Below are 24,454 nucleotides of genomic sequence, written 5' to 3'. Positions count from 1 at the left end.
TGTGAACGAATGGAGCGGGTGACAACGTGGTGCTTGTGACTGCTTTGCAGCTTCCTGTCTCCATTTCAGCAGCTGGCACTGACCACAGGCCCTAAGGCCTGATCCCACTCAGACATATGGAATCCTGCAGGCAATCCTGCATGTGCACAGCGTTTGGAGTGGTGCTGAGCACCAGCTGAGAAATGGCACCAAATCCCATTTTCTAGATGTGAGAACAAACGCATACAGGAGAAGCTGACCACCTCCCACCTCCCACCAAAGGCACAGCCCACCTGAGCTGGTACCCACCAGTCCCAGAGCAGCTCATGCCTTCCCAACCTACAAACAGGGGGAGCCCACAGCGAGCCCCCGCCATCGCAGTGCCGCCCCCAGCAGCAGTGCTCACAGCTCAGCTCCATCGCAGTGCCTCACTGCCACGGCACCCTGCTGGGGGCTGCCCGCCCCACGGCACCACCACGGCCCCAACAGCCATAGGCCAGCAGCCAAGGAGAAACAATGAAAACCATTTACAGGGCAGGAAGCTGCATCTGCTGGATGAAACGCTATCTTCAAACAAGACGTGTTTGGATAACTCCAGTTTCATAACTCGCCTCTTCCGATGTTAGGAAATCACAGTAATAAAAAGAAAACAAAATGGGGGAGAAGAAACTTGGCACAAGGAACAATGGGAGAATTGCTCGACCCCAACCTGCTGCATCTTAGCTCGGGCAGCTGCAGCTCCTGCAGAAAGCCCTGGTGACTTTGCGCAAGAAGAAACGTCTGATCAAGTATCAGCAGGAAAGGAGTTCAATCTGTTCTGCAAACACCACGAGCACAACGCACTCTGATGATCCTACGTATTACCTGCCTGCTTTATGTTTCTTTTTAACCAGAACCAAAGTGACCGCGAGGGCAGCAGGAACACCGTTAGACAGAGGTGGCCAACAGCGAGCCCTGGAATTTGGGCTCTGGCAGGGATGTGCCCATCACCAGCAGGGATGGCAAGTCCTCTGCTCAGCTTCCCTTGGGCAGGGCAGGACAGCTCCTGCAGCGTTAGCAGGAGCAAAGTATGGTGAAGGTAAAACCCTCTGCCTCGTAACTGCCTAATGCTAACCAGAAACCTTCACAGGTACCAGAGAGAATAGTGCTTAATTGCACCTTACTGGGTCCCCGCTGCTCTGCAGCACTGAGGCAGCCATGAGGCAGGTCAGAAACAGCAAGAAGAAGGGAATTCCAAAGGGATTACAAAAGGCACGGTGTGCTGAGGGGATGTGGCACCTACTTGGACCACAGAGGGTCCAACCCAGACAGGGCTCTGTTTGGTCCCACTCAGCCTGACCCAGCTGTGAATGTGCCCTGGGCACCAGCAAGCAGTACAGCCACTGCAGGGCCCAGCAGGACAGGGACATGCAGGTCCCCTTCCTTCCCCCACCTTGAACAATCTGGCAGAAGCAGCCAAAAGCTGAGGTCACCCCACCAAGTTCTGGCTCCCTCCCCACCCGCCTCCTCTCCGCCCCCTCCCCATTCCAAATATAAACTTGCTTACAGGAAATGCCTTAAAGAAAAGGCACCTCCCCGAGCCCCGAAGAATGCCCAGAAAATAAACTGTCTCTGGACATGAAGGAAATGGCTTTCTTTCTTTTTTTTTTTTTAAATAACACTGCAAAGCAGATTTAACCCTTTCAGTCCCTGCAGGAGCTCAGCCACCCCTGCCCCGGGAGCTGAGCTCCGGATGGCAGCACACAAGTGCATCCTCTGCAGAGGCATCTGTGCACCACCAGCAGGGCTTGAGCAAAACCAGTCTCAAATCCACAATCCAGGTGCAAACCCCTCCATCCCCTGAGCACCCACTGAGCCCTGTCCCAGTGTCCCTTCCTTAGAGCCTCCCCAGGGGCCAACCTTTGCCACCTCAGCACCAGCAGTGCTGTTCCTACAGGGTTGGATTCCGATACGAAGGCCAGGCAGTGTGAGCAGGGTTGGGCCATGGGCAGCACCCAGATGGGCTGCACAGTGCTGCATTTGTTCCAGTGAGGAGCACAGCACCATGCGGGGGCTCTGGAGGCACAAACACCACTTTCACACCAACATCCCTGCACAGAATACGAGACAGAGATGTGGAAACCTCATACCCAGAGGCAGCTGTCTCAGAACAGCCATCCCAGCTTTCCCACAGGGCTGAGCAGGGGAACACAGGCACCAACTGCAGTGCTGTGCAGGCGGCGAGAGCACGGAGCAGTGCCAGGGCACCGCTGGGACATGAGAACCAACACAGCTTGGTGTGCCGTGCAGTGCTGCCCCCGAGCTTTCACAGCCTACAGACCATTCACAGATGGACACCCTTTGTTGCCCCTCATCTAGGGAGGAATCTGAGGCAAAGGCTCCTTCAGCAGGGGGGCCAGCCCAAGCTCCCAGCTCCTGCACCCCCAGAGGCACCGCCAGGCAGCTGCAACACCTCCCTGACGGTGCTCCTTCACCTCTTCGATGTGCGAAGCAGCTTGATACAATTCAGCTGCTGCAGCAAAATGCCTGAAATATCTGTTGCTTTTCTGGAGCAGCAGCACTGGGGATGCTCCAAAGTGCGCGCAGGCAGCAGGTGTCGGAAAGGAGAACAGCAGCTCAGCTTCACTTGGCTGCAAAGCACCACGTGCGTCCAGGGCTTGAGGCAGAGTGTCAGCAGCAGATCCAGCCCACAGGCACAGCTGATGCATGCACCACAGGAACAAATGGGGCCGCATAACCACACAGCAAGAAGTGCTCCCTGCCCCAAATTAGCAACAGAAGTTCAAAATTAGAATAGTTGTAACTAAAGGTAAAAAGATTCAGAGATGGATGTGAGAATGTTGAATGCAACAAGCAGGATGAAGCGAGAGCATGTTGGGCTGAGGGCAGCCCACAGACCTGGGGCTCAGCCCTGTGCCTGCGGGGAATGCTCTTAGGGCTGGATGGAACCAGGAGGAAGTGGGGTTCTGAGGCTGCACTCCCCTGTTTCCCACATGCACAACCTCAGGGACGCTTCAGTTCTTCAGAGTTTTTTTTTCCAGAAGCCCATTATTTGCAGCTGAGGGAAGATGACAGTTTCCATCTTCTGTCTGTGTTTGAGCTGCTGGCACAGCGCTCAGGGCTCCAGGAACACACTGCTACCACAGCTCCCCTGCTCCCACCACACAGAGCTGTGATGAGGGCTGACACCTCACCAGGGGCTGGGGCATGCACTGCTGCACGGGGTGATGGGGGGGGGGGGGGCACACGAAGGGCTGATGGGCAGTGATCTGCCTGGGAGAAGGAGGCCGAAACTGCCCCGAGGTTCTGCTCTTGCCCAATGATGCTGATGAAATGAGGTCATGAGCTCTGAGTCACCCTGAGCATCACCATCTTGTGACAGGGTGGCTGCCACAGCCCCCAGCTGCATTTTCACATGGGAGGACAGAGATGCTGCCCCGTAGCCCTTCTGCTGCCCCTTCCCCAGCCGGTGCTGAGCAGAGGCTGCAGCACAAACCCCTCCACGCACACAGATGGAATGTAGCAGCAGCACCGCTGTACAGGCGGCTGGGGAAGCACTTTGCTGCCTTTCCTCAAAGGCATGGGGGGAGCTTGCCTCCTCTGTGCTGCATCAGACAAAGGGGCATTCAGAAACTGAACTTGTGCCCTCAATGGCAGTTAAAATATTCTTGTGAAACTCATAGGGGAAAAATAAAAGAAAAAAAGTGGGAGTGGGAGAACAGAAACCCCTCCATCCACCCTGGCAAACAAATTGCACTCAGACAGGAACACACCGACAGGGCGGCAGCATCCTCTCTCGATGCCCCTTGCCCAGAAGCACCGCTGGGAGCACAGGGGCTTTCCCTGAGTGGTGACAGAAGCACTCGGTGAGCACTGAACCTCGAGCATCACAGGCAGCTGCAGCCAGGCGCAGCACAGCCACTGTGAGCAGCTCGAGCAGAGCCCCACACGCTGCGGTCACACACCGCTACTCCCCAGATAAGGGCAGGAAATCCCCGCGTGGCCGGGCGGTGCTGAGCTCTGCGGCCAACCACGAGCAGGGGCACAGACACCCAGATCCAGCTGCTCTCTGCAGCCGCCCGTCCCTGTGGGTCAGCACCTCCAGGCTCCCCTGTGCTGAGCACAGCGACCACGCAATCGCATCTTCAGGAGCAGGATCGCCTCCAAACCCCCACTTGGTTGCTGGACCCAACACAAAGGCAGCTCTGCTGCTGCATCCCACACCGAGGTGGGAGGGAGGACCTGGCGCTGCTGTTTGCTCCCCAGGCAGCCGTTAACATTTGTCAGCCCGTTACTGGCACTGGTGACGAGTGCCCTTGTCTGATAAGGATCCCTGCGGGGACTCACAAACAGCCCCACGTGGCACAGGCAGACAATCATTAACCAGGACAGGTAGTGCCTGGCAACAGGAGTGGGGAAGAAGAGCACACAGAGACAGGTGCAAAAGGAAACCGGCAGTGCAGTGAGGGCAGTGTGGATGCAGGAGCACATGTTCAGGAGTGCACCCAGCATCACCCTGCTGCCCTCCCCAGGTCGGTCTGGCCCCTAATGCCGCCCCGAGCAGCTGAGGGGGCCAGAAGAGGCAGGAGAGCCCTGATCCTGCAGGAAAGTGAGTGTGGGGTTGAAAGAGTGTGGCACAGGGAGCTCTGTGCTGCCTGCACACGGTGTGGGAGCCCCAGGATGGGCAGCAGCAAGAGGAGAGCACATCTAAAGCATTTTCTGCTGGAAATAGAAAAAGGAGCCTGGTTCTTTACATTTCTGTGCCCAGCCCGACAGCCAGGCAGAGTCAGTGCTGTTACTGGAGGTGACTTTCAGAAAGGCTCTCGTACAGGAGGATTATTGCAGGAGGTTACTGCAGCTCAATCATTAACTGAGCAGCAGACCCCTGGCTCTGCTGGAATGCGGCTGTGCCTGCAGTGCTGTCTGGAGCAGAGAGTGGAGCAGCTCCGTCCCCACTGACATGGATTCACATAAGGGCACTGCCAGCAGCCTCCCTGTGCTGCCCCATTCCTAAAGGCCCAGAGCTGCCTTCAGCTGCTTCTCCATCAGGGTCCCTTCACCACTGCCATCAGACAAGAGGAGACGACACTTCAGGCTGAATTTTGCACTCACCTTTCTGCAACTTCTGTGCAAAGTCCCCAACTGCTGCCACTGCACACACAGGGTGGCACGGGAGGTTCTGGAAGGCATCTCATTGCACTGCATCACATCTCATCTCAACTCACTGCATCTCAGCCTTGGCCAAAACAGCCTTTTTGCACACAGAACAGCCATCTCCACTGTCAGTCCTGGGCTGTGGCACTGCGTGTTGCCAGATGTGAGGGGCAGAAGGGCAGAGCAATGTCTCCCTCCCCGCGTTACCCAGAAGCCCCCAACCGAGCACAGCCCTGCAGGGCCCCCCAGGGTCCCAGCAACTACAGCAGGAGTACCTCCATCCCTGCTGCCTCACCGCACACTGCCCGCGTTTGGAGGATTCCACTCCCACATCCATTCGAATGCAAGAGCCCTTCCCGAAGCACACACACAGCTACGGCCCCCTGCTACTGGGCAAACCGCCTCGCGCCCTTCAAGCAAAAAACGGCATAAAGAAGGAGACTCAGTTCTCCCTGGCGGAGCCTCACCTCGTTCCACAAAAGCACCACTCGCCTGTTTTTCCCCACTCGACTTTAATTGACTTGGAGAACTGTCAAATCTTTTTGAAATTTGCACAAAACCCGAAGGGAAGCAGCGCAGTGCCCTCAGTCACCACATTCTGCCCTGTTACGAAAGCACGCTGCTGGCAGCCTGTCCTGTGCCCGCGCTCAGCAGCGGACATTTGAGGCAGTGCAGAGCAGGAATGCTTAACAGAAGCACGACTGCACTTATTCAGTCGGTCTTTTATTAGAAAAGTATTTCTCAAAGGACATGTGAGCATACAAAAGAATGCCCTCACCTCCTCAGAAGCCGCGGTTCACATCTGAGATCGGATGTTTTGTCACATATGGAAATTACCGATGAGCTTTTGGTAGAAGGATCTGCTCTATGTTTTCCCCCAGATGAGCAGAGGAGGGCAGGAGCTGAGCCGGGCCGTCTCTCCCCGCGCAGCTCACGGGAGAGGGGCAGACCCAGGCACAAACCCGCATTGCAGAGCTGCTCCAGAAGCGTTTTAGAACCGCTTTCAGTTAAAAGGTAAACAGAAAAAAAAGCACATTCATTGATAAGAGTTCACGTACGCGCACGTAAAAGAACGCGAGCTGCTGCCAACACCACCCCAGCGTGCGCTCTGACACTTCTAACAGTACCGGATCTGCACAAGAAAGGGCTTCTGCCCCGAGCACCAGGGAGCGCAAAGCACAAAACCAAACACGGGGGGGCTAATGTTTGAGCTAGCCGCGAACAAACAGCCGGGCAGCTGGCAGCGCCGGGACAGACCGCTGCCGGTCCGCCACACCGCCAGCCCGGCTCCGAGCTGAGCCACCTCCAGCCCCGAGCACCGCCCCGCCGGCACCAACCTGAGGGAGCCGCGCGGTTCTGCTTTACCTTCGGGCTCTGCCGAGCCTCCGTCGGAGCCGCGCTCCCTCCGGGCAGAAGTGCCGAGCGGACGGACGGGAGCGGCGGGTGCAGCCCGGCCCCGCGGGCTGACGTGAGCCGGAGCTGCGGCCCGGCGGTGCGGGCGGCCGGGGGCCGAGGGCCGGGGTCCAGGTGTCCGTTGCGAAGCCGCAGCCCCCTCAGCCCCTCCCGGCCGTCGGGCCAATAGCGGCTCGGATCGGCTCGGCTCGGCTCGGCCCCCCGCTCCGCCCCGCCCGCTGCTCTCCGAGAGCCGCGCCCCGCAGCGCCGGGCTCGGGTCACCGCTTCGGGTCCCCCGCGTGCTGTGCGCCGGGACGGGCTGAGGGCTGTCTGCGGGAGGCTGGAGGGTAACGCGGGGGTAGAGCGCGGGGGATACGAAATAAAAAGCTGTATTTAGTGTATATCGCCCGAGGGAGAGATTTGTTTGTGGCAAATGGAAGGAAGGAGGGTGGGAGGTCGGGAAGCAGCAGGCTGAGAGGAGCAGAGCTAATATAGGTACGAGGAGGAGAACGCGGACACTGAGGGCTGATGGACGGGAGGAACAGGAGGGACGGGGATTTGGTTCCGGGAAGGGGGCAGGGGCAGCCCGGGGGCAGGGGTGGAAGTTGGCAGCGCGGGGGCACGGCCGGGTAAGGGGCGCGCTCGGAGTTCCGCGGTCAGAGCCGGGCAGCGTCGCCTGGGCGGCCCCGGGGGAACGGTGACGGTCAGTGGAAAAAACAGCTCGGCTCCGAGGAGGATTTCAAGCATTTTCCACTCATTTCCCCATGCAGACCGAGAAGGGGGGGGAGGGAGCGGTGGAGAATCAGCGAGGCGGGAACTCTCCCAGAGACGCCGAGTTAAGAGCGACGGGGACGGCGCTCGGCACAGAGCCGCTCACACCGGGACGGCCGCCGGCCGCGACCCGGGCGATCGCTGGGAGGAGCGGAAGATGCGCGCCGCACCCCCGGAGCGGAGCGATGAATGGGCCGCATTCACAGCCGGCGGTATTTATAGATCCCAGAGCACGGCCGAGGGCCGCCCGCACAACGAGCCCACTGTGCGCGGGCACGCGGTGCGCCCACAGCCGGCAAAGGGTCCGCGCTGCGCCCGTGCGGGGGGGGGAGGGAGCGCCGGGTAACAGCGACCGGGATGTGGGGACAGGGGCAGCCCGGAGCGGAGCTTGGGCGCACCGGGGAGGATCGGAAGGCGTCCAGCCAGGCCCTTTTAGGCCGCCCGGGGCCGATCCCGCACCCGGTCCTGAGCAGCAGTGTGTGCAGCCCAAGGCACGGAGCTGCCATAAGGCACGGCAGGGCAACGGCTGCTGCTGCCCACGCTGCAGCCCGGCCTGCTGTCTCCTCAAAATCCCCCCCTCTGGGCTGGGGGCGGTGGAACGACCGGCCTCACCATGAGCCAGTGCCACAGCTACAGCTAATCTGCGTTTTGAAAGGTGGATCACACTGACAGGCTAGAGTGGATCAACAATTGGCACCCTGAGGGACCTGCTATACTATTCCACAGTACCTGAGCACGTCTCAGGCCTGCAAACCTTCCCAGGAATCAGCCCAGCGAGCAAAAAAGCAACACATGGGTATGGTGCTGGCAAGAGCAATTTAAAATAAAGCACTGAAAAGCCCCAAATTGGGATATCCCTCAGAATGGGAAAATGACACTGCGATGGCACGGTGAACTGCACCCCTCCTGGCACTGTGCAGCACAGCCCGGCCGGGTGGGAAGCAGCACAACAAATAAACTGGGAGGGAAAGAGGGGGAAAAAAGCAGCGATTCCATAGGAGATGCATCCTCACTCCCTCTGCCCACCCACCACGAGAAGAGCACTGTGCGTCCACAACAAACACATCCTGAGCAGCCCTGCGCTGCCATTGTCTGCTCCTCTTTTTCCAACAAGCAAAGTAAACAGCGCAGAGAAAAAACACTAAAATTCTTCTTCAGGTGTGTCAATAAAAACTGACCACAGAAACGGGCAGAGCAGGAGCGGGTGCCCTGGGGTAAGCTCACAAGCACACACTCGAGGGATTCTCGCTCTGCTGATGTTTCACTCACGTTTCATGATTTCCCACTGCCACAGATGGGAGGACAGGAGAGCCCTGTGACGTTGCCAGCTCTGCATGAACCAGCTCTGCCCGAACTGAGGGTCTGTGCTGAGCACAGCCTGCACTGCCATGCCTGGAGCAGCCCCATTTGTTTCTGTCTGACTTCAGAACAGTTGTTCACTTCTCTTACATCGCTGCTATAGGAGCTGACGCTGCGCCCCGCAGCCCCCAGAGCTCCGTCTGCACCCAGCACAGCCCTGTACAGCAGAAGTGTCCCCAGACACAGCACAGCCACCCAAGGCCCCACGCTGGGACCAGTGCCAGCATACAGCAGACGTGGTTGCTCTGCTGGAGAACACACAGCTGGGACAGGTGGCCACCAGCACAGGTCACCCAGTGTTCCTGTTCAAAGAGGCAGCAGCATGATGGGGCACCAGGCCCTGCACGGTGCTGGGGACAAATCACTGCTCATGGAGATGGAGTCGGCATTGCACAGCGGGCAGAGCTTCACCAGAACCAAATTCCCCAGCTTGCAGGGGAGGAGGGCGAGAGGGAGGAAAAGAGGAACTCAGAGACGTGCACAACAGCATCATTCATAGGAGCTGATTCCATGTAACAAGGGTCCTGTGTCTGGCCCGGAGCTCAAGGCAATTAAAACAGCAGCCACAGATCTCAGAGAAACAGCAGGAATTTATCTGAGGAATCCGGATTATGTGGCCACTGCTGAACCGGAGCAGAGAGCCTTCAGCTCCCACAAGATAAACGAGCTGGTCAGCAGCGAGCACCCAGCTCCAGCACCCATCCACCCACTGAGCCGCCTCCCAGGAAGCAGAGCAGCCACAGGAGCTGCCCCTGGCTGTGCACAGATGGCATCAGCAAGAGGGGCTGAGCGGGGTCCTCTCACCCCACACTCCGCCAGCTCTGCCCTCACAGCCACGTGCAGAAGCAGCAGAGGTGGGTGCAGGGCTTTGTGAGCAGGTGGTCACCGCAGAAGCTCCCTGCGCCACATTTGTGCCAGGGGAGGATGCTGACGGGGAAGAAAGCCGAGGACGGTTTATTGTTCCAGAGGTAATGGTGGTGGGTTGCAGAGCTCAGGAAGTGTTTTTCATTCTGGCCCGGTCTCAGGATGCACACACGGGGTTTACCACAATGAGTGAAAACAGACACGATGCTCATTAATCTATGAAAGCCCTCCTGGCTCCAGGCACAGCTGCAGCCCCAGGGCAATTTGCAGGCTGTGGGTCCCCAGAGCAACCTTCAGGACAGCAGCACCAAGCACAGCAGCCTGCACTGGGTGCCCACACTGGTCCGGGGTGCCGCCGTCCTTGGCAAGCACAGTGTGCTCTTACCAAGCATTAACAAACCCTCCTCCAATATGTTCATATCAGCTTAACTCTTAGGAAAACCCCATTTCCTCCCTCACCTGTGACAATCAAAGCCAGCACTGCAGAATAACTCATATCCGCGTGGTGTGCTGTGGGCCATCCCCAAAGAGATCAGCAGCAAAAGCAATTGGTGTCCACTGTAGGTGGGCAGATACGAGATCCAGTTCTGCACACCAGAGCCAGGAGAAAAATTACAGCGGTTCCCTTTTCATGTAGCTCAGAACAAACTGCTTTCGAGGTTGCTATCCACGGGCTGTCATCGCCATCATCTTTAAAACCACTTTTAACAGAGAAGTTTGAAGTGAATACAAAACAATCCCCTTTTCTATGAAAAGTATGGTGGGATCTTTCTTTAGAGGGAGGGGTTTTTTAAGCCATTTTTTTAAATGGAGAACGTGCCAAGCTCTGAGCATCCCGTTATGGAGCCGTAATGCCCACGGGGGGAGGAACCGCCCCCCCGGATCCCACTGCAGGATGCTCCCATCCGGGATGCCGGCCCAGCTCAGCTGCTCAGGAAGGAGCCGCGGGCACAGAGAAGCAGCAGATTTGCTTCCAACGGGATGACGCGCGTGCAAACACCGCTACGGTCATTGCAGACACCCCCAACCTCACCAGCACTGCGGGCGGCAGCACGGCGTCCCCTCTCCGCACTCGCAGGCACGTCAGCTGCCCCGCGGACAGCGGGCTGAGTCGCCGAATGGGCGCAGTTACGCACCGGGAGGAGGGCGGCCGAAGCCCCTCGGCGCACCTTCGTGCCGCGCTCTGCCCCCCGCACCCCTCCTCACCCCTCCCGCAGCCCCGCCCAGCACACAGCGGCCGCAACGGCCACGAGCTCCGCTGCCCCTCCGGGCGCTGAGCCGCCCCGGGGGCCCCAGCCGAGAGCCCGCAGCGCCCAGAGCCGCCCGGTCCCCGCTGCAGCACCGCACTCGGCCTCCTTCCGTTATCGGCAGGGAAGCAAGGAAGGAAGGAAGGAAGGGGTTCACAGAGCCGCGCTGCCGTGGGGTTCTCCGCTCCAACCCGAGGTTCCCGCGGACGCGGCAGCGCCGGAGCTTCTCCCGGGGCGGCCCCCTCCGCGCCGCGCCCCGCGGCACAGCGGCCCCGTCCCGCACTCACCTGCTCGCCCGCGCCTCCCGCAGCCGCACGGCAGCCGCAGCCCCGCGGAGCGCCCGGAGCCCGAGCGCGGCGGCTGCGCCCCGGCCCCGTCCCGGCTGCCGCCCATGGGCCGCGCTCGGCGGAACGCCGCTCCTCCCCTCCGGGATGCCCGCGGCCGGGCGGGGCGCGACAACGCAGCCGCCTCCGCAGCCCCTCCGGGCGGTTCGGGGCCCCTCGTTCCGCCCGCGGCAGATCCGCGTGCAGCGCGCGGCTCGCACGTTCGCACCAAACCTCGCCGGCGGCGCTGCAGGGAAAGCCCTCGGCCCTCCCCGCCCCCCGCAGCCTCCCGTTCCTGCGGCGTTTCCTGCCCCGCTCCGCTCCTGCCGGGAGTGGGCACCGACCCGGGGCTGGAGGCATCCCGGGAGCCAGGAGCATCCCGCTGCCTCCCTGCCTCCTCCCCAGGGAATGGGCGGCGCTCGCTGGGGCACCGAGAACATCGCATCGGGGTTCAGATCCTCGTCGTTAGGAGGAGAAGGAGTTAACCCGACAGGACCGGCCTGCAAACACCTCGCGCCTTTCCTTTTCCATCTGACCTGTTAACGCTTTGAAAAGAACCGCAGCAGCGCTACGGAGCAGCCGCACAGGTTCCGTGTGCGCCGTGCGGTGCCCCCCCCCCCCCCCCCGACAGCACGGCTCCCTCCAGCAGTGCTCATGGACTCCTTCAGACGCTGCAACCATTACCTTCCTTTGCGTTCGTAATGCAGCTCACACGTAAAAGCTCCTTCCAAAGAAAAAGCCCCGCGCAGCCAAACCTTCCTTCCAGCTTCCTATGCTCTCATTTTAATTTCAGGGAAGTAACCAAGCTCGAACTTCCCTCTCGATCCCTTTGGTCTCAGAGGACACAGAAAGAGACGGCCTTCCTTGCCTGCAGCTTCCTTCCAGCCCGTCCCAATGGCCGCTCGCTGCCACAGGAATTGCTCCTCAGCACGCCAGGCACAGCCGTGCAGCCAGCAGCCCCCCAGCACGGAGCCAACCCTCTCTATAGCAGCAACATTTCCCTCGATCCTTTGGTGAAAAGCAGCCGAACCCTGATAGGATCCTGCTGCTGAGCGGGGGAATCTGCATTCTGTTAGCTACAGGAAACAGAAAACTTCCAGACCCTGAAAGGAGAGCCCCAGAAGGGCCGGGGGAGGCAATGGGGGATGGGGGGCAGCTTCCTGCAGCAGCCGCTGGATTTCAGTTACAGAACGTTTTATGGGCAGGAGGGGAGCAGGGACCAGGAACGGCTCAGCTTCACGGTGCCTCTCTGACAAATACTTTCCTCGCGATCATATATTGGAAAAAGGCAGCTGTGGCCAAATTGCTTTTGATTTTCTTTTAAAGTCCTTTTTTTCTCATGTTATGTTTCCGTGTTGTTCCTCAGCAGCAGCTCCCTGCACTCAGCTCAGCCCCTGCCTGCAGCCTGGGATGGCAGCGGTTCGGTCAGCAGCGTTCGCATTTCTGCTCTAAGAGCAAAACGGTGACAGGAGAGCAAACAGAAAAGGCCGTGCTGTGCTGCAGGGTGAGATAATGCCACAGCCCTTTGCCTGCCCGTATCACTGCCAGATGGGAGCTGCTAAGGAACCAAACTCTCGTGGGGGCCGCTGGTGTTGGAGGAACTCAGGGCAGCGGGCAGCACTGAAACGGGCCGCCAGAGCAGTGCAGATGGCATCCAGTGAGCTTCCCAGTGCCAGGGGACAAGGGGGACATGAGCAGACCTTGGCTGCGTCCAGAAGCCCCATCACAAAGCCTGACCTGCCTCCAGAGAGAAATTAAAGCAATATGGAGAAATACACATCAGAGAGCTCAGCCGTGCAAAAATAACCTCCAGGTTCACAAGGAGGCCGGAGAGGAAGTGCTGGAGATTGTCTTGAGCCAGAGCTCTGCGTTGAACATCTGATGGAAGCAGCACAAACTGCAGTTTGACTCACCCTGCCCTGGCAGGGGGGCTCTCAGGGCGCACTCTGCCACTTAGGAAGCGCCCCTCCTCTTCTCAGAGGCACTGGGATGGGTCACAGAGGATCTCATCCTGCACACAGCAGAGACCTGGTGAGGGGTGGATGGGAGTGGAGGCTGCAGGAGAAGAGCAGAGGAGCAGAGGAGCAGCACGGCCCCAAGTCTGACCCACAGGCAGGGGAGAGAAGAAGAAACGAAGCCTCTCTTCCATCACATGGCACCCAAAAACAACAGTAATCACATTCGGTTCACTTTTCTACTTCCCACCACTTCAATCACTGCTGCACTGCCATTTTCCGCCAGGCAGTGACTTCCCAGTGCCTCACGAGCTCCCAGAACAGGCTGGGCAGGCGATGCTGCCCCGTGTTCTGCATGTGGGGGTGAGCAGCCGTGGCTCCGCGCTCAGAGCACTGATCTGCCCAAACTGCTCAGAGCTGGTTCGTGTACAGCAAGGTCGGGGGGAGGAAGAATAGCTCAGCTGTGACAACACATCAACAAGAGCTAAAATTAGCAGGTTATTCCTGGAGATCCAGATGCTGTGCAAATTCATCCTTACTATTTCACACAGGGGCAAAAGTTCAGCAGAATCCCTCCTTTCTTTTCCTATGATTTCAAGATGCCCATTAGAAGAAGCTCACTTCTCTGTGAAATATCTCAGCATCACCACTGCCTGATACAGTTTTTACGACATTTGAAGATGCTGCCCGCTCACTCCTCACCTCCCAGCAACCAGATTGAGGTCACCGCTTGCTGACATTGGCAGAGCGTGCTCCAAAACCCGCTTTTGGAGAGGTCCGCTGCTGCTATCAGTAAGATTTTACACGGAGGATGGAATTCTGGCGTGCACGGGTTGTGTGCAAGCCTTTCCTTTCTGCTTCGTGCAGAACAATACGTGGGAAGCGTAGCTAATGTCGGAAAGGAAGCAGGGAGCGAAGGAGCCAACGAGGAGCCGGGCTGCGGGGTCGGTCCGCAGGGCGGATGCCGGCGCGGCTCCCATCGCGTACACGGTGGATAAGCGCCGATCGGCCCCGGCCCTCCTCGCAAAGCGCTGCTAGAACACGGAGGGGCTCCTCCGGGCACCCGGCGCAAAGAGACCGAAAGCCGTCGGTGGAGGCAGTGGGGTCCCTGAGAGCGCGCCGGCCGCTCCCTTCAGAGACCCCCGTCTGCAGGGCGCTTCTGGGAACGGAGGGCAGCACGCGCTGCAGCCGCCCGCCCCACAGCCGAGCTCGGCAGCGCGAGGAAACGGAGCACGGCGCAGCTCCGACCGCACCGCGCCGCGTCGGATGGGCACCGCGCTCCGCCGCTGAGCCGCCCGGCCCGGTGCTGCCCCGCGCTGGCGGCCTCCGTCGCTCTGAAAACCAACGCTGCGAGGAAACGCAGCGCCGGCGGGAGCCGGCAGCACAGCCGGGTTCCTTTTCTCCTCGCGGCTCTGCCCAAACCACAGAGAGAAAGTCGGTGCCCAGAAGAACGTTATCTCAGCTTACCTGCATCCTTTTTGTCTTCCAGCCGTGCGAAGCACTGCGAAAAGAAAGAAGAAAGGACGCTCATCATTCTGTTACCTTCTTCATTTTCACATTCGTGGATTCCTACGATTTGTGCTCTTCAGGAAGCTGCACTCAGCCCCACATGCAGTGGTCCCAGGGTCACGGGCAGCAGCACAGGGTGGGCCCCCAGGAGGTGATGTGGGGCTCCGTGTCTGACTCGTGCAGCAGAGGGCAACAAACGCACTGCACTGCAGCCATGAGCAGGAGGTGAGCGTGGGGCTTCCTGCGAGCACAGCACAGCCTTGGCCACGGCCACGCAAAGGCAGCAGCAGCCCTGGCACGGGTTTGCAATGAGCTGGGGTCATGGGCTCAGCCTCTTTCACACACATCGTACGGTTTGGGTGAAAAGCATCACCACAGTGAGCACAGAACAAGTGCTTCTCTGAGACAAATCCCAGAAGAATGCCTCAGCCACGTGGGTAGGAGCTGCAGCAATCTGCTGTTCTAAGGGCTTCCTCCAGGAGCAGAACTGTGGGAAGGGGCTTTGGTCCCAAGCACTGCCATCCCTTGGGATGCTCTACTGGAGGCACGAGGAACAGCTGGAGCAGAGGGAGAGATCCCAGGACATTCAGACCTGCCTGGGGTGGATGACTGCAGGGTTTGAGTGGTGTGGGGTCATCAGAATGTCTCTCCTTTGCCCACACACTTTGCCCATGGAGGCAGTGAGAGTAACAGAGCAGCATCACAGCTGGAAGGAAAGGAGGGGAGGGGGCAAAAGTCCTGTCCTCAGGAGACTCCATCACGCCCTCCCATTCCCTCCATGCTGCCCTCAGCACCTTCTGCTCCCAGCAAACCTTCCACATGGCCACAGCTCCACCTCACTTAACCCCAAGGCTTTAATCCCACTGACAGCCCTGTGCCTTTCTGCCTCTTCCAGAAATCCTTCTGCTCTCAATAGCGGGTAGCTGAGATCACAGGGAGGGGAAAAAGGAAAGAATAAAAAGAGAAGGCTGAAGCAGAGCCCTCGGCCTGCAAGAGGCCATCAGCGATGTTCTTACCGCAATGGGAACAAGGAGAGGCCACATCCTCCATCACATCCTCCCAGCTCTGCTGAGCCCAGCACTGCAGGGCAGCACCGCTCTGCTTAACCCTATTTTGGCAGCTTTCCTCTCTCCCCATGGCCAGGAGACAGAAGGGAACCCCATCCCCATCCCCCAGAGCTCATCCAGATGGGGCAGAGCACAACTCTCCAAGTGTGGCCACCTCGCACCAGACAGCTCCAGAGCTTTGTCTGCCCGTGTGCCCCTGCATGGAGATGCCCATGGTGGGGGTGAAGCAAGGACATGGGGAGGTGAGCAGCAGGGGCTGGGCAGTGAGGACAGGCCCTGTGCAGGGCCCTGCAGTGGGAGTGCAGCTCTGCTGCTCTCAGGTCCCAGGACAGAGCCCTCGGTGCTGAGCTCACAGGGATGCAGGGGGTTAAAGGCACTGCTGAGCCCTCTGGAGACAGCAGGGACAAGATAGCTAGTAATGCTATTAATGAATTTCACAAATGTCATTTTTAGACTCAACAGACTCAACTATTTTGAGCTTTGCATTGGGAGCCCCAGGGAAGAGCACATTCCACAGGCGCTCAGCATGCAGACCCATGCCTGACAGTCCTGTGTGCAGCACTGTCTGCAGAGCAACTGCAGCGCTTCCTGCAGGCTGACGCTCCCCAAACCCACCCCACCAGCACCTCCAAACCTGGCCGGCAGTGCAGTGACCCCAACACAACAAACGGGCTTTGAGAGGCGTACGCCAAGCCCAAGTGAAAAATACCAGCTGCCAAGAGAACAACTGCTGCAGGAAATTAAAAACCCCATGGCCTGCGGTCTGCACTGCTCCCCCACCTCTGCAGCCACCTCCACCGGGTGGTACGGCTGGGGCTGAACCAGAGTTGGTGCTCAGTTTGGCTGGGGGCTCCAGGTGTCATTGCTGCAGCACGGCCATTCACAGCACAGGGCCAGGGAAGGCGTCTGGCTGCGGGTGCTCAGGTAGTGAGAAGGGAGAGATTTGGGCTGTTATCAGAAATAACCGGGAAGCAGCTGCCTTCCAAAGGCATGGCGATGCCTGCTCGGGACAGCAGAGGCACCATTTGTTGCTGCCAGTGATTTGCAAAGGACATGAAGGGAAAGCAGCACCTCTCCCAGGCCCTCTGCTGCCACGTCCTGCCCGGAGCAGAGCCGTGACGGGTGGCAGCCATCCCAGCCCCAGCAGAACGCAAATACACGCGCTCATGCACACACTCATGCACTCGCACACAGCGCCCATCAGCTCAGCACCTTCCCCGCAGGCACGGGCACGACGCCCCCCGCAGCACACACCGAGCACCGTGTGACCCCAGCCCTGTGGGAAGGAATCCAGCGGGGCGTGGGGGCGCGCTTTAAACACGCGGCTCCTTACCTTGGCTCTCCTGAAGCACGCCCAGACGAAATCCAGCAGCGGCATGGTGGGCAGCGGGCGCAGCGCGGGCGCTACATGTTGGGGCTGCACCCGGGCAGGGGCTGCGCCCGGCTCAGCGCACCCATGGGCGCCGCAGGCAGCGCTGGGCAGCGGCGGCGGAGGCAGGGCCGGCAGTGAGCCCTGCCCGCGGGGCGGGACGCGGATTCAAAGGCTGCACCGTTACGCAGTTGGTCGGGAACGGGCTTGGATTGCAGTTGGAATTCCCTGAAGATTGCGCGTTTTAAAAAGCGGCAGGCTTTCCTTCCTGCCTCCTCAGCGCTGCGTCCCCATTCCCAGGCAGCTGGAAAGAGCGAAGGAAAAGAGAGACCCGCAGGGCAAAGGGAACAGGAGCTCAGTGTCAAAGGCGCACGGAGGGCGCTGGAAACCCAAGCCCAGATGGTTTGCATTTCCCTCCGGCCCCGCTCCAGCTCAGCAGCGGTCGCAGAGCCCGGCGCTCGCAGGCACGGCTCAGAGCTGCGGCCCCAGGTGCCCCCCGGACCCACACAGCCCCGCGCAGTGACCCCCATAGAGAGACAGAGTCACCAATCCCGGCATTTACCGCGCCTCTATTCACAGCTCCTTATCTTCCCCCGCAAACATTTCTGCACACACAGCGTTTGTTTGCAAGAAAGCCCATTATAAAAGGAAGCACCACAAACCTCCGTGCAGGGGGTGGGTGTCGGATATGCAGCCCCCGGGCTGGAATTAGGCTGATTCTGTACACTTCAGAAATGAAACACCAAATAGCGATTTCTGAGAGCATTTCAGAACAGGCAGTGGCAGCAGGACCGGGACACGCAGCCGCTCTCCGTGCGTCGGGAGCTCCGCACGGCCCCGGGCCCCGGCAGCCCCACGTGCCGGTGGCGGTCCGCCCCCCCAGCGCCGTTTATAGCAGACCCAGCAGGTGCTGCGGGCGGCTGAGCTCCCGCCTTGTGTCAGCCGGGGCCGGCGGGGCGCCCGTGGGGGCACACGGCTGGGTGCTGTGACCCCAAGCCGCCCTGGCCTCAGCGCAGAAAGCCGCTCGCTTCTTCCTCGCCCCGTGCTGAACACAAAGCCGGTGGGTTGAGGGAGGGCTCCCGGTGAGCGCTCTGGGCTCCAATGTTTGGTTTCTGCTCGTTTGTCATTTTGTCAATCTGACCCTCCAAAAATAAATAAATAAATAAATAAATAAATAAATAAATAAATAAAAAGGGAAAAATGAAGTGTTCTGTGACAGCCACACAGCGGGGTGACCCACAGAAGCGCTCCATCGGGGCTGCGCACAGCCAACCTCACCTCTGCTGCTGGGAAGTCCTTTCCCCACTTCCTCCACACAAAAAAAGCAGCACAAGCAGAATGCTGCCTGCCTCCTTCCCGGGGCCTGGCAGACAAACCGCAGGGGCTGCTGCATATTTGTGCAGCTCCTTTTGATCCAGTCATCCCCAAAACATGCAAGCAATGTTCAGTCTGGGACCCTTCTGCATCGCAGCGAGGCGTCATCCTTGGTCAGCGTGGGCCGAAAGCACCAGATCTACTGCACAGTGCCTGAGAGTGGCACCAATAATTTCCAAAGCAGAGCAGTGCTGGCACATGGGCTGCAACAGCACTTCCACCTCTTCCCAACGTTTCTCACATGCCTGTTCCATAGGCAACCTCTTATGTTGGGAAAAGCAAATGCAATTTCTATTATTACCCTACGGACCTCTATCACTTTATGCCATACAGAAGCAGGCTTATGCCAGGGGCTGTTCACATTCCAGCAGTGAGCAGTTACTGTCACTGCTTTGCTCGGGAGCCCCCTGGCAATGCTCTAAAGAGGTGTGGGCTGGCAGCTCCCAGCAGAGCTTAATGGCAGCAGGAGCTCCTGTTGCTGCTCATGGGGCATCAGGAGGTGGGAGTGGGATGCGAGCAGCTGGGAAGTCATTGCCACGCAGTGATTTTCCACTTTCTGCTACGTGCAGGCAGAGTTCAGGAGGAGAGCAGCCGCTCACAGAGCAGGCATTTGCCCTGTTGGCACAGTGGGAAGAGTAGCTCTTTTATTTTAATGATGCTGAATTGATAGGCAAGTGGCGGAGGGCTGCATAGGCCGTGCCAGCAGGAGATGTGGTGCTGCCCACAGCATCTCCAGCTGCACAGCAGTGCTTGCACCCTCCTGCAGCAGCTTCACCCCCGTGCTGAGCCCTGCTGCTCCTGGGGCAAAGTGCTGGGGATGGGATGGCCCCGAACCAAGAGCCCAACTGTGCAATGATGAGCAATGCAGAACAGTATGGGAGCCATTACATGTGAGCACATCCAGCCCACCTTATAAATGACATCCAACACAGCAGCCCTGCCACAGATACACACAAATAAAAGCACCACTGGGTGACGGTGAGTGTGATGAAGGTGAGTTATTTTCAACAGGGCGGCTGCTGCTCCTACTTTAAGGAACACTGGGCGAGTTATTAATACAGCACAGGGGCACGTGCTGCGACCAGAATGAAAGGGAATGCCCTTCCCTGCAGCTCAGGTTCCATAGCTGGCTGTCCCCAGCCTGCAGCACTGCCACAGCCAGCAGGGCAAAGCACCAGCCCTGCACCAGGCTGAGCACAGAGCACCACCCTGCTGCTCTCAGGATCCCCAGAGCTGCCTGGGGTCTGTGTGTTTCCAGCAAAGGAGACACCTGTGAGTGCTGAACACCTCGGCTGATGCTTACAACACTCGGTTCAGTATATACACCAAAGCCAAATAAACATTCAGAGGACCGATTGACACAGAGTTGCAAAGCTCCTACATCTGCTGAATTGGAGATGACACTGCTGGAAGACCTCTCAGTGGTGTTGGTGTGTCAGTGCATAATCCGGCCCATTCTCCTGCCTCATTTCATCAGAAACAGAGCAGCAATTGGCCAGGAACCATCCAGACTGCAGCAGGTCCCGGCAGGAGAAGGGCCCACAATGCACACAGGCAGCATCTGTATGTGGAAAAAGCAGCATCAGCAGAACACTGACCAGCAGGTTCCACTTCCTCACAGGAATCACAGAATGGCTTGGGTTGGAAGGGACTTCAAGGATCACAAGCTCCAACCCCCCGCTGCAGGCAGGAATGTCACTGTGCTGCTGTGACATTAACCTTCCTGAAGCAAAGCAGTGCCCACCCGGCCTGAGGTGCTGCTGGGGTGGTGATTAGCAGCAGCATGCTGAGAGCACGTACAGCAAACACACAGCAGCAGCCACAGCCCGCACTGCTCACAGCCAGGCTGCACCACCTGCGCTCTGTGCTCTGCCTACAGCCTCCAGCACCAAAAGCAACCCAGCAGCTAACTGGGAACGCAGCAGAAACAGGGACACGTTTGTCTTTGGGGCCCTCCTGGCTCCACGCCACACAGTAAGTGAGCTTTGCCTCACCCACGTGTAGCACATGGCCATGGTGGCAGCTGCTTGCTGAGCGGAGCCATGCTGTACTTCTGGCCCAGTTTGGGTTCATGCAGACAGCTGAGAAACGCCTGCCAGGTGCAGCATTCCTCCCAGCACTGTGAGATGGCCTTCCACATTCAGCCCTTCCACATTCAGCCCCATGCAATGGGTTCATGACACAGTGGCCCTGGAGGCTCCCATGACGTGAGGACCATGGTACCCATGGCTGTGCCCATGCACAGCATGGCTGTACCCCACAGCGTGCCAAGGGCTGGGTGCTGTGCTGGGGGAATGCTACTGTGCTCCTCCCCAGGCCCTTTTTGAACCACTGATGGCACGGACAGTGCAGGCACTGATCACACTGGGGCAGCGAGCAGCCAGGTGTGCCCAGCAGCACAGAGGGGCGTTCGCAGGGCTGAGAGCAGCCAAGCACTGCCACAATTTTTGGGGACACCACAAAAACCCAATGGAAGCTTCAGACAAACACTCACGCACAAAACATCGTTATGAACAGCACATTCCTTCCCTCCCTCAGCCCGCATGGCTTCAGGAATGCGCTGCCCTCAGACCCACGCTGCCACCGAGCTGGGCTGGGGCACTGCCCTCTGCTGCAGCATAGAGGCCCGGGGGAGAAAATGGGAGGAAGAGAATGTGCAAAGAGCTGCACCTCTTTCCCACCCGACTGCAGCCTCAGAGCCCTGCCAAGGCAGGTGCCCCAACCCACAGGGCGCAGCGCAGCCTTGTCCAGAGCAGCCGCTGCTACGGGGATGCTGGAGTGCTGATGAAGTGGCAGCAGCCACAGCCCGGCTGCATTCGTTTCCCTGAACGAGGACTGTTACAAGGAGAGGGAGATTATAAATAAGTGCATGGCATGAATTCTGAGACAGCAATCCAACGTGCCAGAATAAGACGCAGAAAGAACCGAGAGCACCGCGCACGGGAAACCATCGGTTCTCTTCGAACTCCCCCTCCCGGCAGAGCCCACGCGCTCAGTGCGGACCCCTCCTGGCACAGCGCGACAGCAGCAGCAGCACCGCTCCTCGTGCAGGGAGGGAAGGGCAGCACAGCAGCAGGGAAAGGACCCCGCACCTCCGGGCCGCAAAGGAAACGCGATGCGCTGCCACCAGCTGCGAGCGACTCTGCAGCCAAAACACCGGGAGCACGAGGAGCACAACTCACACCGCCCCACGCGGGCCATGGAGCCGCAGACACAGCCGTGCCCAAGCGCGGGGCTGCACCGAAGATGGCGCAGAACCTCCCCCCTGCAGCCCAAGGACTGCAGCACCGGTCCCCATTTCGGGCTGCGGGGACATCACTTGTCTGCATCCGAAACGCTTCGCTTGAGCTGCTGCGCCTCTCCACGCTTTGCCCTGGGAACCACTTGCTGGCACGGGGCGAGCTGCTTCCACACAAGCAGTGGCTGAAGAGCACAGAGAAGAACAAATTACTGCTGTGGCTTCTTAGTTTTGTGCAGTCACACAGGACAGGTACCCCCAGTCAATTACCAGTCCTGCTCGCTGCACTGGCGCTCAGTGCACTTTGCCCTCCCAAGCAGCTGTGCTCACAAGGGCCAAGGTCCTCAGAGGATTGTCTTCCTTAAGATGAAGGGCCAGCCCCCCTCAGCAGAACTTCTCCAGAAGTGATTACAACATCGTAGCAGGCAAATTGTTTATGAGCCCCTCGCTCAGCACGAAGCTGAGAAGCAAAGTCAGCTCAGTGTGACAGGGAGCTGGAGCAGCCAGGGCTCCTGGCTGAGAGCACCCCCCCTTCAGCTGAAATAATGACTGAAAAACACCAAACTTGAGCTATCATTTATTCAACTGGAGACACGAAGCTCAGGAAGCTCTAGCTCCCTGCCTGCCTGCCAGCTGCAGCTCTACAGCAACTCTTCAGCACTGCTCACCCTGCTTTCACGGCCCCAGGTGATGGTTTCCACACTGAAGGACTACGAGTTACAGAGCAAACCTCCACCCCATCACCAGTCTCTCTGCTCGTTCTTTCAGGTTTACAACGCTTCTGAAGTCTGCAGTGATCAGCTGAAAAGTAAATCTAGTTAATATGAAAACAACTGCCTTGGCTAAGCCAAGAGCCCCATGCTACAGAACAAGCCACCGCCAGACTTCTACCTAAATCAAAAACAAATAAAGAAGAAGCTGGGATTTTGTTTAATTCCTCTCTAAATAATTTCCCTTCTTTTCAAAAAGAACCCTGCTTTTCTTTCTGATATAACACAGAATCACAGAATCACAGAATTGTAGGGGTTGGAAGGGACCTCCAGAGATCATCGAGTCCAACCCCCCTGCCAAAGCAGGTTCCCTACACCAGGTAGCACAGGTCGGCATCCAGGCAGGTCTTGAACGTCTCCAGAGAAGGAGACTCCACCACCTCCCTGGGCAGCCTGTTCCAGTGCTCCGTCACCTCACTGTAAAGAAGTTCTTGCGCACATTGGTGCAGAACTTCCTATGCTCCAGTTTCTGGCCGTTTCCCCTTGTCCTGTCTCCACTCACCACTGAAAAGAGTCCGGCCTCGCCATTCTGCCCCCCACCCCTTAGATATTTATAGACCTGGATCAGGTCCTCTCTCAGTCTCCTTTTCTCAAGGCTGAACAGACCCAGTTCACTCAGCCTTTCCTCATAGCAGAGATGCTCCAGGCCCTTCACCATCTTCGTGGCCCTCCGCTGGACTCTTTCCAAGAGATCCCTGTCTTTTTTGTACTGGGGAGCCCAGAACTGGACGCAGTACTCCAGATGAGGTCTTACCAGGGCAGAGTAGAGGGGGAGGATCACCTCCTTTGACCTGCTGGCCACGCTCTTTTTAATGCGCCCCAGTAAGCCATTGGCCTTTTTGGCCACAAGGGCACACTGCTGGCTCATGGCCAACCTGTCGTCCACCAGGACACCCAGGTCCCTTTCCACAGAGCTCCCCTCCAGCAGGTCATCCCCCAACCTGTACTGGTGCATGCAATTATTCCTCCCCAGATGCAAGACTCTACACTTGCTTAACACCACATCAGTTCACAAGGCTGGACACTAAATACCACAGAGACAGAATTCCAAGGATTTCTCAAAAGCACAGTTAAATTCCTGTGCTGAAATGGGAGTTTTTCCTCAAAGAATCCAACTTGAGTAGCTTTAGTGCCTTTCTCCTTCCTTGAATACTCCTTTTCAACTTCGGAAAGCTCAACCAACGTTTCAATGAAAGGAAAGCAGCACCCTTTAAAGAAAAAAAAAAAATCACATCCCTTAACAGCAATAATTTAATGGACGTTTAAAAGAATGCCCATCCTCATTTGACACCCAAGTATACAAAACACCACAGCTCCTCCTGCAGCACAGCTGCTCTCAGCCCCAGGCACCCGCTGCCGCCTGCTCTGCAACAGCCCAGAGCTCCCACCCGCACCTGATTTCTTCCTTTCCTCTTCTCCACCCTCTCAAAGTGCAACAACGTCACACTGCTCAGCACTTTCAACAATTCCACCCCAATTACCAAGTATTTGCAGTGCTTGTAGCAGAAAAGGGCAGTCTTCTCCATAAATACAAATTAGGTGTATTTACACTTAAACAGGACCCACTTACATCAGCTCTGGGTCCACCTGCATTGGTACAGAAGAAAGAAAATCCAAAGCCCATTTTCAGACAAAAAAAAAAAGACATTTTCACAGCAGCTCTTCCACCCCCCGAGCTCCCCCTCGGCCTGCTAACGGAGAACAGCAGGCAACACCAAGAACTTCTGTACAAACTTCAGCAACAACGTGCCAGCCCTCAGCCAAGCCCCAAGCTGAACTATAAATGACAGACATTTGCACAGGGCTCTCCAGGCAGCAAACATCCTACTGGAGAAGAAAACTCCCCCCCTCCTTTTATAAAAAGTGTTGAGAAAGAAAATATAGAAAAGTTTCTCACATTTCATTCTAGGTACAAAGGAACAGTATGCAGATCTGCTTGCATTTATGTGGAAACACCAACCATGTAAACAAATGAATGTCACATACAAGCAACCTGGATCAGAATTTGTGTCCTACTTCGTAACAGCCACCACCTTCTCTAGATTTATTTTCCTTCCTCCAGCCAACCCACTCTAAAACTTT

The 24,454-nt window shown here is 58.0% G+C and overlaps 1 protein-coding gene across 5 annotated transcripts in view; it reads right to left on the bottom strand.

Moving 5' to 3' along the window:
• Positions 1-17,124, bottom strand: part of STARD8 (StAR related lipid transfer domain containing 8) — a 41,146-nt gene extending 24,022 nt beyond the window's left edge. The window contains exons 1-2 of one of the 5 annotated variants that reach the window (XM_048959483.1): positions 16,955-17,124; positions 14,513-14,546 (exon numbers count right to left, since the gene is read on the bottom strand). In XM_048959483.1, the coding sequence (XP_048815440.1) occupies positions 14,513-14,546; positions 16,955-16,999 (79 nt within the window). In that variant the 5' untranslated portion in view covers positions 17,000-17,124. Of the gene's footprint in view, positions 1-5,911; positions 6,134-6,470; positions 6,673-11,054; positions 11,076-14,512; positions 14,547-16,954 lie in introns of those variants that run through there. The other 4 variants (XM_048959487.1, XM_048959482.1, XM_048959488.1 and 1 more) reach the window with 4 other exon arrangements.
• Between the last annotated feature and the right edge of the window lie 7,330 nt (positions 17,125-24,454).

This window comes from Lagopus muta, chromosome 13, assembly GCF_023343835.1.
Source record: "Lagopus muta isolate bLagMut1 chromosome 13, bLagMut1 primary, whole genome shotgun sequence".
NCBI lineage: Eukaryota > Metazoa > Chordata > Aves > Galliformes > Phasianidae > Lagopus > Lagopus muta.
This window is presented reverse-complemented; position numbering and strand designations above follow the sequence as displayed.